This window comes from Portunus trituberculatus, chromosome 42 (assembly GCF_017591435.1).
Source record: "Portunus trituberculatus isolate SZX2019 chromosome 42, ASM1759143v1, whole genome shotgun sequence".
Taxonomy (NCBI): domain Eukaryota; kingdom Metazoa; phylum Arthropoda; class Malacostraca; order Decapoda; family Portunidae; genus Portunus; species Portunus trituberculatus.
In genome coordinates this window covers 2,393,190-2,407,013 of record NC_059296.1, presented here as the reverse complement: position 1 = coordinate 2,407,013, position 13,824 = coordinate 2,393,190, and the positions used below count along the sequence as shown (strand labels likewise).

The window sequence follows — 13,824 nt, the reverse complement described above, 5'->3', positions numbered from 1 at the left end:
TGTGGTTGGAAGTAAAGTAACTATGTAGTACATAGTCATAGTAGCTGTTCAAGGTCTGAGCTAATTTTCGTCAGTATATGATAACTATCTCAAAATATATTTCTTTAGTGCCTTTTCTGATGACCTCGGCATTATTCATGGTCTTCATTTCAGTATCATGAAATTCCCTATCTTGAAGGTCTCAGTATTCTCAGATTACATTATTGTTACATTGAATTTATTTTCCTGGAGTTATTTATTTTTCCTGATACATGTATATTATGTTTGAATCATTCTGCTGATCCTCAAATCATTGAGGCTTATCTCTTGAATTTTATTACATGATCTGTGACTCTTCAAGCTTCTCCAGGACTTTTTTTTTTTTTTTTTTTTTTTTTTTTTTTTTTTTTTTTTTTACAGACCTTTCCAGACCACTGCTAGCGATGACCCCCCACATTCTCTCTCTCTCTCTCTCTCTCTCTCTCTCTCTCTCTCTCTCTCTCTCTCTCTCTCTCTCTCTCTCTCTCAGGCTGTGGTCAAAGATACTGAACATTGTACTTTCAGTGCATTTACCACTAACAGTGAGTGCGACACGTCGCGCTGAGCCGCCAGTTACTACAGGTGGTTGCTTGCATGGGATCAAATGAGTTTTGTTATTGATTTTCAAGTTACCCGCTAATCCAACTTGCCAAACAATATTCTTTTGCGTCTTATTACCTTGAATTCATGTGAGATATGTATATTTGAGTAATGATTTCTTTTACGATTAGATATATTCCTTCCACACGTATGCCATCCAACAATCGTGTAGCTGGGCTGTGGCGCGCTTAACGTATGTAGTATGAGTAAGCGTTTCAAATCCATTACTCACAACAATATGATCTTCATTGTGACTTGTACTACTTTTTTCGCACCCAGTTTAGACTCCACAAAGACAGAAAGTGAAGACTAGAAACACATTAAGAAAGTGACTGATTGATAATTCCATAGCAGCTCGTGGTAGAGTATTGAAGTAATAACAATGGTAATGAGTCGAGCGTCTGGCAGAGGAGTGAAGGCTGGGGCTGGCTTTTGATTGGTTCGCACCTGCATTTGTGTGAAGGTGAGCGCGGTGATTGGCGGAGAACTTCCCACCTTGCCGAGTCTTGGGGAGGCGGAAGCTTCTCAGCAAGTCAGTGTGCGAGTGGACGCTTGTGGAGTTGAGTTGGTCCTACCATTATTCACACCAGCGCTAGACAAGGCCAAAAAATGGATCTCACCAAGTTCAACAGTGTTCAAGTCACTTATATAACACTAAGTCTAATCTTCCTGATAAAAAATGGTGAGTAATGCGAAGAGGATCCATGACATTCTCCCACAGGAAGTTCTGGCCACCAGCAAACTTTTTTCTCTTTCACTGGTCACGATCGGAGAGGAATTTTGATGATAGTGAAATGCGTGACTATTCCCCCGCTTGTGTGTTTTGTGTATGAGACGAGAGGCAGTGAAAGAGGACCTAGGCACTCGTACAAGCCGAGGATGAAGGCGCAGGGCGTTGATGTCCCACGGACCTACACGGGGAGGGGAAGGGGAGAGGATGTGGTGTGTTTGGGCGTGTCTACGTGGATATCACTCATACTTGTTTTGTTTTTTTCTTTTATATATATTTTTTTTTTCTCTCTCTCTCTCTCACCCATTTTTTTCCTCTCCACCGTTTTCCCCGCTTCCTTTTCCTATTCGTTTTTGTATGACTCTTTCACCATATCTCTCTCTCTCTCTCTCTCTCTCTCTCTCTCTCTCTCTCTCTCTCTCTCTCTCTCTCTCTCTCTCTCTCTCTCTCCTACGTTTCAATATCACGTGTATATTTGCCTTTTTTCTGTCGTCACTATCATACAATTTTCAGCCTACTAACTTCCTCCTATCCTTGTCCTACTCTCTACTCATCCTCACCCAGCTCTCTCTCTCTCTCTCTCTCTCTCTCTCTCTCTCTCTCTCTCTCTCTCTCTCTCTCTCTCTCTCTCTCTTCGTAATGTTCATAATTACGTGGATTTTATAATACCGACCAGTATTTTTTTTGTATAAAATGAAAAAATATCAATGGTACATTGAAATATTTTCTTTCATTTTTTTATCTTAATTTAATTTCAACTTCCTTTTTACTCCCATATGTCATTGTGTAACTCGTCTTATTGATATGCATTTACGGCATTTTTCTTTAATTACCTCCTGTCTTTCTTCACTTTCTTGATCCCTGTTATCATCATCATCCCAAAGCGACTTTCTCGTAATCCACCCCGTACCCTCCTCTTTCATGACTCAAACCCATTAATTCTTTAACGTCTTTCCTTCACTTCCTCGTCCCTGTGTTGCATCCCACTTCCTCTGGTGATTGTTGACTTATCCCCTTAATGGCCTGCGATTATTATGGGAGTTTAAATGAACATGAATGTATGAAAAGCTAGGCGTGGTTGTATAATGATGGATAGATTCCTCATGTGGACTTAGATAACCAAACGACGTTGTACAATTCATGTCTACTAATTTTTTTTTTTTTTCAGATTCTGTAGGTGATGGCGAATGCTGAACGACTGAATATTCAATTGTTCAGCATTCGCGATTACAGTCTTTGTACAGTACATCATATGAAGTTTTGTACTATGCATTTGATGCTGTAAATTATTGCACATGACAGTAAAAAGGTTCAATCAGGTAACCTAATTTGTAAAATGTATTGGAACACAGAGGGCCAACTCATCCTAGCTGAAGCGCACGTGTGTGCAGATCGAGGTTGTATTAGGGGTTACGTGATGGTTCTCCGCTTACCAGAGGTTTTCAACCTATGCCAAACCTGTTTGTTAAAATACTTCAAAACAATTAGCTAGCAAACATGTACTAGGTTATATATTTATCCTATCATAGAATCTGTTCTGAGTATTAGTTGGAGAAAAAGTTGAATCCTTCATATCAGACGAACAGTTTTAAAAATCAATACAAAGAAAAAAAAAGTTGCAAAATCTGTGCTTGGATGTGTTTGTGAATACCTATATTAAGTGTGGTATAGTAATGGTCAGAAATCCAATATGATTGCAGGTTTTCCAGTGTCTTGGGATTATCTAAGTTCTTAATTAGCTATCTACTCTCATATACGTGCGCCATTTGTTCTCAGACCTTGTGTTAAGATTTCCTTTTTCGTACTTGTTTCGTCTTAGATTATATAATTGTAATAACACGAAAATAGTAGTAATATATTTTCTGTTCACATTCACTGAAATCATCTAATCTATTCCATGGCTGCTATTACTTAAGATAGAGAGAGGGAGAGACGGTGAAATGAGCGATCAAGTTAAAATATCAAAAGTGAAGACATTGACTGTCGTTAACACGAGAAAGGAGAGACGGTCAAGAGTGCGATTAGGGTAAGATTTCAAGGGAAGACAATGAGGTGGATGAGGTGAAGTGCGTTGTCTTCTTGAAGGGACGTGGAGGTCTTTGCGATGCCACTCAGATTCCTCACGCCACTTCCCTATAACCTGGCGGTGAAGTGACGCGTACGCCCTCCATCAGGGATCGATGTGTGTGTGTGTGTGTGTGTGTGTGTGAATATGGAATAACAGACGAGCACTTGTAACAAAGGAAACTGATGAGGCAAAAGAAAAGAGGAACAGGAAAAAAAAGATCTTTGACATCAAGATGTCAGGAAGTTCTTGAGTATTTTCCAGACATGAGAGGCGTACTTACCGTGAGCCTCCTCCTCCTCCTCCTCCTCCTCCTCCTCCTCCTCCTCCTCCTACTACTACTACTACTACTACTACTACTACTACTACTACTACTACTAATAATAATAATAATGATAATAATACTTCTTTTTGTACTACTACATACTTCTACTTCTACTTCTATTTTTACTACTACATGCACATGCATGCACAGACACGCACTCACACACACACACACACACACACACACACACACACACACACACACACACACACACACACACACACACACACACACACACATAGATGTGGTAGACAAAAAAAGAAATGCCTTGATTTTATTATTGGAATTTAAGGATGCTTTAAAACTAGCCTGAATAAATTTAAAGCTTTAGAAGTAACAAAATCTTCCTAGTTTCAAACGCGGTAACTTGAAGAATATCTTTTAAATCAACTACGTGACAAAACATGTCTTGAATCTGGAGCTTCAAGCTACTACTACTACTACTACTACTGCTTCTGCTTCTGCTTTCTGCTTCTACTTCTACTTCTACTTCTACTTCCACTGCTACTACTACTACTCGTACTACTAGCTACTTCTATTTCTATTTCTATTTATGTTTGTACTACTACTACTACTACTACTACTACTACTACTACTACTACCACCACCACCACCACCACCACTACTACCACTACTACTACCACCACCACCACCACCACCACCACCACCACCACCACCACCACCACCACCACCACCTTCTTCTTCTTCTTCTTCTTCTTCTTCTTCTTCTTCTTCTTCTTCTTCTTCTTCTTCTTCTTCTTCTTCTTCTTCTTCTTCTTCTTCTTCTTCTTCTTCTTCTTCTTCTTCTTCTTCTTCTTCTTCTTCTTCTTCTTCTTCTTCTTCTTCTTCTTCTTCTTCTTCTTCTTCTTCTTCTTCTTCTTCTTCTTCTTCTTCTTCTCTTCTTCTTCTTCTTCTTCTTCTTCTTCTTCTTCTTCTTCTTCTTCTTCTTCTTCTTCTTCTTCTTCTTCTTCTTCTTCTTCTTCTTCTTCTTCTTCTTCTTCTTCTTCTTCTTCTTCTTCTTCTTCTTCTTCTTCTTCTTCTTCTTCTTCTTCTTCTTCTTCTTCTTCTTCTTCTTCTTCTTCTTCTTCTTCTTCTTCTTCTTCTTCTTCTTCTTCTTCTTCTTCTTCTTCTTCTTCTTCTTCTTCTTCTTCTTCTTCTTCTTCTTCTTCTTCTTCTTCTTCTTCTTCTTCTTCTTCTTCTTCTTCTTCTTCTTCTTCTTCTTCTTCTTCTTCTTCTTCTTCTTCTTCTTCTTCTTCTTCTTCTTCTTCTTCTTCTTCTTCTTCTACTACTACTACTACTACTACTACTACTACTACTACTACTAGTAACGACATCGCGCTTTTTGATACGCTTCGAATATTATTAACTTTGATGTCATGCCAAGTTTACTCTGGTGCTCTTCCCTCCCTTTGCCTCAGGCCACCATATCATCGTCATCAGATTGCTCCTCCTTCTTCTCCTCCTCTTCTTCCTCCTTGTCCTCTTCCTCCTCATCCTCCTCCGTCGTGTCATTGATTCCTTTTCTCATCTGCTCTCCTCCCCAAGCCGCACCTGAAGAACCTCTTATGTTGTGTTCCTTTTCGTTCCAACTTCCACCTCTTCTACTGCTTTCTGTCTTATCTTGATTCTAACTACTCCATCCCCGTTCTCTCTCTCTCTCTCTCTCTCTCTCTCTCTCTCTCTCTCTCTCTCTCTCTCTCTCTCTCTCTCTCTCTCTCTCTCTCTCTCTCTCTTTTCATGTTATTTATTATGAAACTTGTTTTACTTGTTCTTGGAAATATATGTTGCACGTTCCTGTGTGTGTGTGTGTGTGTGTGTGTGTGTGTGAGAGAGAGAGAGAGAGAGAGAGAGAGAGAGAGAGAGGAACCAATAATCCCTCACTCTCGATGGAAATTCCTGAGTAATCCATGTTACAGCTCTCCTTTCTGTTTCCAGAGAGAGAGAGAGAGAGAGAGAGAGAGAGAGAGAGAGAGAGTTTCCACCTTTCCTTCCTTCCTTCCTTTCACCCTTCCTTCGTCCTGCACCACCACCACTCCATCTGTCTCCCCGGCTCCCCCATTGCCTCTCAGCTGAATGGTTAGCTGTTTGTTCACTCCACTCTGTCTGTATACTACAAGATGAGAAGGGAGATCTCGTGCACGATGGGATTTCCGTGGGCTTGGTTCATTTACCACGGAGAATCAGGGTGGCACGTGTGTGGTGAGAGATTGAGGGCTTCCTGTGGTGTTTGAAGTGTTGCTTGTTGGCTGGCTGTGGTTGTGATAAGAGTGAAGAGGAGTAGGCTACATGTTTTTGTTTAGCTTTTCATTTCTTTTTCCTTCATATTTTTTTCATTTATTTGTGTTTTACTAAGAAAAGAAGGAAAAGGGAAAAGAAACAACAGGGGGAAGAAGAGAAGTAGGAGGACAGCTTTCTTTTATCGTCATTGCTGAGACATCTTTTTTATTGTTGTTATTATTATTATTATTATTATTATTATTATTATTATTATTATTGCTGCTGCTGCTGCTGACAGCTATCTTTCATCATGACTGCTGAGACATGTTTATTATTATTATTAGTAGTAGTAGTAGTAGTAGTAGTTGTAGTAGAAATATCATCACCACCACCACCACCACCACCAATAACAATAACTTGATAATAATACGTTATAATAATACACTATTATTATTGTTATTATCGTCTTGTCTATCCACGTTCTCTCTCTCTCTCTCTCTCTCTCTCTCTCTCTCTCTCTCTCTCTCTCTCTCTCTCTCTCTCTCTCTCTCTCTCTCATCTTATTTACGTTCCTTTCGTCGTCTTCATCTCCTGCTGCAAAAAGTTGGGATGAGTTATTTCTTCCCTATAATGATCTATTGGGCCCCTCACAGTGACGTTATCATCCCTCAATCTCTCTCTCTCTCTCTCTCTCTCTCTCTCTCTCTCAGATCATACCATAACCGCAGTTATTAAGTGCTTTAGTATTTCTCTGTCGGCAGAGTAATCAAAATAATCGGTGTTGAATCCTGCATTGTTATTTTGGTCGGTTAGCTTTGCGTTTGAGGCTAAACATTTATTATTCACTTGCTCCATCTAATTAAGGTGGTGAAACATTGTTATGATTAGGTAATATGACAATGGATCGGGCACAGAACTATACAGAGACGAGATTGAGATGGTTTGGGATGTCTATATTGGAAGAGTAAGTAAGAAGGGTGCTACTGATGGATATATACCCGATAGTAGAAAGAGAGAAAGAACTAAGAGAAGATCTATGGTTGCTATGAATGGGTGTGACTGAGGAAGGGTTGGAAGGAAGAACGCGCGTACTGTGAAGACTTTTAACGGAAAAAGAAAGAAAAAGAAAAAGGCAGCCCAGAAGAAGATATTAAGACAGGAGGGAGGAGTCCACGTGAAAGTATTGCGCTAAACTTCAAGAAATCATAATATCTACAGTACTAAGTTCGATAAGAGAGAGAGAGAGAGAGAGAGAGAGCTACTTCTACGGAGAACTTAGGCCGGAGGTGGTATGAGGAAGGAGGGAGTGAAGTCTATGTTTGCTCATCAGTCAAATATCCTGCGGCGCGGCACCATATTACTCGGCAGGTCTCCTGGGTAGTGCCTCCCATTCCTCTCTCCCTCTCCTCCTTCGTCCAGCCTGTTGGTGGTGTTTGTCGCGCGGACGGAACGTTGACGAGGCGACTTGTGTGTCCGTGGTGTGTCTGATGACTCACTTGGGATAGAATCTGGGTAAATTGCTTAAAATCAATTCCTCGACAGTAAATTGCGCGAAATCAGTTGCTCAAAAAATAAAATTCTCGAATTATGAGTTGTTCGAACATTAGATTGCTCGAGATACTTCGAAACACTCACCTTAGCACTCAGTATTCCAGGGCCTTCTCTCTGTGCTGAATTATTATATACTGTGGCAGAGCTTCTCTCTGTATGCATGTTGTTCTCCTTTTCTTCCTGTAGCAATCATATTCATTGTCATTAGCCTTGCCTTACAGTCTTCCCTTAATTGTTAATACTCGTCACTGAATTGTACGAGTATATTGTTGGTATTGTAAATTTACCTCCTTTAACAATAAGAAAATCCATAAAATTTCAGTTACTTCCATCAACCAACTATTAACTTACAATACTACTGATAATTTTTCTCATCATTAAATATGAATTTTCTCTTATAGTTGTTTTATATTTATATTTCAGTAATTTTGGAAATCTCGAGCCCTACAGATGGATCGAACTTTTGTTGAGAGAGAAAAAGAAAAATGTTTGATGGATATCTATATAGTATACGTTCAATTAACAATAATAATATTTTCGGATATTCTTTGGATAGTGTATAATATAAATATACCCGTTCTTAATTCTTAATAACAGTATTACTGCAGTTGTTAATCTTCTTTGACTTACGCTATCGCTTTTAGAGAGAGAGAGAGAGAGAGAGAGAGATATTGTTGTGAGGCAGATGTCCTGCGTATCATTGTAAGTTATAGAGAAACTTAACTCGAAAAATCACCAATTGGTTATTTGTTTTAGATAGTGTGTGATTTTGTTGACTTTTTTTGTGACTACTATAATGAGTGGTTTCTTTTGTTTGCAATCATTGCCTTGACCAGCCATCAAGTATTTTTGGTCAACATTTTTTTTAGGCACACCCCATGTTGGTCCTCCTTAGTGTTGAATTATTTTTAATAATGAAAAACAGGTACTTTTGCTGTCAATCCCATGCTAATCATCGCATCCCACAGCGGCAGCAATTGACTGCTTCCAGTGTAAGTCGACAGAAGAGCGGACGTGCGGGGAGGAGCTGCCACAACACCACACGCTCTTCGCCGACTCCTGTGACCACATCCAGGAGGCCGAGTACTGCGTCAAGATGACCGGCCTCGTCGAAGGTGGTGCGCCTACTCTCTTCCATCTCCAGCCTTCCTGCCTCGCTGTCAACGCTGTGCATCACCTTGGCTGCGATGCAACAGCAAGCTTCGCCTTCCTACATTTTACTAACCATTATTACTCTCACTCCTTAGCCAGGCAGCATCTGGTAGATCGGCGGCAGGTGTTGGCGTGGTGGTGGGGACACATTACTAACCCTTGTACATAACCACAAGACCAGGGTGGCTTCGGTGAGGGACGCTGTAGTTGAGACTTACCAATTATTACCTAACATTCTAACATCTTCAAACTTCTGTGTGGGTGGAGTGAGGCGAGGAATCAGTGGACGGTCAATGCCTGCCACGTACATAACAGCTGGCCGCCCTGTTGCAGCGTGCGGGCTGAAGTGTTACGTGTGTGACAGTAGTAGGGACGTGCACTGCCCCGAGCGTTTGAGAGCCAGGCATCACGAGCCTTCCCTTTCCTCCACCAGCTGCGACCATGTTTTCGAGGCGCGCTACTGTGTCAAGACCACTGGATTGTTTGAAGGTGTGACCGTCACCTGCCCCCCTCCCCACCTCAGCCAGCATGTCTTTTTTTCACTTATTGTTTGTTTCTACGCATTGTATATATTTTTTTCTATACCTAATTTCAGCACTTTCCACGGGTTATTTGTCTTCCTTACGTGATTTCTTGTAGTGATAGAAATTCTCAAGCAGCTCTCTCTCTTTCTGCTCCTCTCTGTGCCATGCTCTCTCTCTCTCTCTCTGCTCCTCTCTGTGCCATGCCCTCTCTCTCTCTCTGCTCCTCTCTGTGCCATGCTCTCTCTCTCTCTCTCTCTCTCTCTCTCTCTCTCTCTCTCTCTCTCTCTCTCTCTCTCTCTCTCTCTCTCTCTCGTGCCTGTAATCGCCCCGCACGCACTAACCTCTTGCTTGCCATAACAGATACAAGTATTGATATTGTTGTATTTATAGCTATGTGTGTATGAAAGGAAGAGGTGGTGTGTTTGATGGAAAAGGAGCAACTATGTATATTAAGAAGGTTGATCTTTTGGTCGGATCAACGAAAAACAAGAGGACGTGGGTACAAAATACGACAGTTAAATAATGTCAGAGAATATTGTGATTTTGCTGTTCTCGCACTATCGTTTAAATTTATAATGTTCCTGACCTTCCCCCGCCACGAACTTGCTATGCCATATTCTCAGTTTTTATTTCATTTCTTTTCTTTTCTTTTTCTTTTACGTAAGAGAAAAATAAACTGGCTTTCAACATCAAAAATTATTGAACAAAAAGGCCTACTGAGATGCTAGTCCCCGAACAGAGTCGAGAGAGTTAGCTAAAAGAAAAAAAATGCTGTAGGTTGAAATTGAGCAAGAAACTGGTATAATCATAGTGTATAGAATATTTCCTTAGGATCATTTTCATCCTCCATGTTAGCAGCTGAAAAAAGTGCCTCACACCTTAATTTCTCTCATATTGTGAGGCAGCAGATAAAATTAGCCCTCTCGTGGTACGCGTGCCTCTGGAACACTGTGTTTACACGCTGTATAGCGGGTTATTGCCACTTAGTGTTGCGTCCCTAACAATGGCTGAAACTGGTGCCTGAGTGGAACAACAGTGTGGTTGTCATAGCAACCAGTAATGCGCGCGGGGGCGCCCACACACACACACACACACACACACGTTGCTGAAGACATAATAGACAGGCACACAGAACCAGGTGTGATATGTAGAAATGTGTGATGCCTTCTTGTTCTGGGAGATTTACATGAAGTAATGAATCGAACATGAAGAGGGGAAGACAAAGCTGGAGTGGTGATGCAAGGTAGTGGAGATGCGATGCGTAGGAAGGCTGGAGGGTTTGTGAGAACATATTAGCAACCAAGATCAATGACAGGCAGTCAATTAATTAGTAGCCTGAGTGTTTTATTTTGTTTTATTTTATTTATTTATTTATTTATTTTTCTTGAAAAGAAAAGGTTCAAGACATTTCTTCAATTTAGGATGCTCCTTTTGACACTCCTTTAAATACAGATACATTCTTTTTCTAATATTTTTGCTGGCTGCCGTGCCTAAATCTGTTTCTTTCTTACCTGTCCATATACATTAACATTCGAGCGATTTGATTCTCTCTCTCTCTCTCTCTCTCTCTCTCTCTCTCAATAGTAAAGTACGTGGCAATATTGGAATAGCATGGCAATTATGTGTTTACAGTGTTGATCAAGTTTCACGATCTCTTGTTTTTCATCCGTCACGTAAGATCACGGGTGATGATCCTTCCAGTGTGTCATTAACTCAGTGTAACTGTTATTGTGTGCTTTATTAGCATGTGTCATTAGTACGGTCTCCAGTAAAAACATAATAAATACGAATATGCTGTATTAGATAGTATGTAATCTAAGTTAATACAATAAACATCAACTTTATTCATGGATCCTTTGTTTTTTCACAAATTTGATGTTTATTTGTTTCTCAAGTAAGTTTTGAACCACCGAACTTTTACGTTTTGAAATGATGTGGATAAAAGTGACAATACAGCATAATTTTATATTTTACCGTTGTGCTAATGACCATACTAATGATTTTGATAATTAAGCACACATTAGCAGTGACACTCAATTCCATGTGTCTCCGTGCATTATTGACGGTCATGTGTTACAGGCCAACTGGGCACCAAGAGGTTCTGCTCGGCAAGGGACTGGGGAAACTACTGTGAGTGGGTGAGACGTCCTGGCGATGAGCGGGAGTACCGGGCCTGTGTGTTCACCTGCTGGGGTAATGGCTGCAACTCCGCCCCGACTCACTCCACTTCCTCCTTGGTAGTGCTGCTGCTGCTGTCCGCCGCAGCTCTCCTCTCCGGGACGATGCTCTGAGCCTTCCCTTGACGTGTTCAGACTGCTAATTTAAGTTTATTGAAAGACAGAGTGAAGGAAGAACTGATAATGTGACAGGACATACAAAGAACAGGGTAATATTGTTCAGTTATCCAGTGGATTCTTCCCTGCAAGGAGCACAGTTATGGATTTCTTGTTCAGTCCTGCTAGGAGAGTGATGGAGTGTTCCATGATGTATGCGTGTCACTTGGACTAGACACACTGGACTGTTATGATTAGCTACAGTGCATGTGATGAATGATGATGTCTTCCCTACACCACTTGTCTCTTTCTTACCTCATTTCCATGGAACTGATGTTTAGCGCAGGAACCTCTTTATCCTGTGCTATGTATTTGCGTGTTGTTTATGAAGATGTGTTCTGTCAAGTCTGCCATGGAAGAGAATACTAGATGTTTGCTGTATTTCCTGAATGAATTGCTGTGAAGTTGGAGGAAGTGTGTGTGTGTGTGTGTGTGTGTGTGTGTGTGTGTGTGTGTGTGTGTGTGTGTGTGTGTGTGTGTGTGCAATCTTCCAGACCGTATCTTATGAATATAAGGAAAATTAAATGTAGTGTAAAAATTATGTTCTCATTTTCAGTCAGTTATTTTTATTATTATTATTATTATTATTATTATTATTATTATTATTGATATTATTATTATTGTTATTACATAATTATTACATTATTATTATTATTATTATTATTATTATTATCATCATCATTATCATCGCCATCAATATCATTAAACAGCATGTCGGCCATATCACGTATAATTTTCTTGCCACAATTGTCTATGCTCAAATTATGATAACCTATTTTGATAATAGTAGATAATGCCAATGAAACACTGTACAACTTTTTCCATTATTCTTTATTCATATAAGTATAATATTAGGCATTAACATTTTGTTTTCGTCATTTTAGTGTCTTCTACAATTTCCTTTGAAGGGGATTTAATAAGCTATTCTAGGACGCTCCTCCTTTACGCTGTACCTGAAGTGATGCTCCTTTCAAGGTCCACAGATCGTCTCCTTCATGCTACATGGAACTCTGTCCTAAATGAACCCCATGTCTGTATCATTAACAGCTTAATCCTGATAAAAGGAAAAGGAATTGTATAATGCGGTAAAAGAACCGTAGTTTCTATTCTCCTTTTACATAAATTCCCTCGTGCCCTAATGTTCCACTCTGTACTACTGGAGGCTTAAATGATCATATTTTGTTTGAGTCGTTTAAGGCCTTCATTAGATGCTAGACTAGTAATGTTTTCATGGACATGTAGTAAGTATATATTAGTTATATTAGAAGCACCAACTTATGCCAAATATAGTAAGTCTTTCAATAAATTAAAAAGTGGGCGAAAGTGTCATGGGAATTGGATATCAGAATAAAGGAAAATCAATAGAATACATCCATTATTCGAATTTTAGAAAGTGGAAGCAACAGAGTGCAGAAGAAAATATTACTGGCTGCTGGTTATCAGTCCCCAGAAAAATTAATGAAGATTAACAACCTTTGAATAATTAAAGGTATGTATCGTAGAAAAATTCACTGAGTTAATAATTAATTAAGCATGTAGGGCAGTAAAAAGTGGAAAGAAAACCCAAAAGAAAAGGAAAATGTTATAATATATTGCAAGTGGAAAGATGTGAATTAAGATTTAGATGATAACAGATTATGTACAAAACGAGAACAAAGAACTTACAGGAACAGGATAGAAAAAAAAGATAAACAGTGAGGCGATAGGAGACCCAAAACAGCTTACAACTTACAAACACGAGAGAAATTTAAGACAAATTCCAACGTCTATAATATATGGGAAAAGAGAGAGAGAAAAAAAAAAAAAAACTAATGGATATGGAAGATACAAAAGGAAAAGGGAATTTCCTTTGTAAAGGCGAAGTTTCCTGCAGAGCTATAGAGTATTCCCTGACAAATTATCATTTGGAATATTGTGTAAGAATACAAACATTTCTGATCATGAAAAGTATGCTATTAAAATATATTGATTATGAAATTGTTATTATTTTCCCTGTATGTTTGCATGAATTATTTATAATGGGAAAAAAAAATAGGCATAAATACCAACTGGTACTGATAAAAAAAAAAAAAAAAGTTTCGAAGCTTCGTTTCCACTATCTGTGGCCGCGGGTTTCAGTTTTGGACTTGGAGAGCAGGTGAAAGTTAGCTATTTTGTCGATCTCCTTACTTGCCTTTACGGTTATATTAAAGTGCATTATGATGACAAACGTAATCGCAACTTATAGTGCAACGTCTGCCAGTCTGCCAGATCGTCAGACACTCCAGAGAGTTCCGGGAGGATTACGAAAGCAAGGAAACTGGATTGAG

General features: G+C 39.6%; 1 protein-coding gene across 3 annotated transcripts; it reads left to right on the top strand.

Moving 5' to 3' along the window:
• The first annotated feature begins 1,022 nt into the window (after positions 1-1,022).
• On the top strand, positions 1,023-13,492 carry LOC123517347. Of its 3 annotated transcripts, none has more exons than XM_045277354.1 (3): positions 1,023-1,300; positions 8,992-9,147; positions 11,262-13,492. In XM_045277354.1, the coding sequence occupies exons 1-3, from the start codon at positions 1,228-1,230 to the stop codon at positions 11,471-11,473; spliced, it is 441 nt and encodes a 146-aa protein (XP_045133289.1). In that variant the 5' UTR covers positions 1,023-1,227; the 3' UTR covers positions 11,474-13,492. The 3 variants fall into 3 exon arrangements, with proteins under 3 accessions (XP_045133289.1, XP_045133290.1, XP_045133291.1); XM_045277355.1 differs by lacking the exon at positions 8,992-9,147 and adding an exon at positions 8,475-8,624 and having other exon boundaries at positions 1,079-1,300; XM_045277356.1 differs by lacking the exon at positions 8,992-9,147 and adding an exon at positions 8,475-8,621 and having other exon boundaries at positions 1,087-1,300.
• The last annotated feature ends 332 nt before the right edge of the window (positions 13,493-13,824 follow it).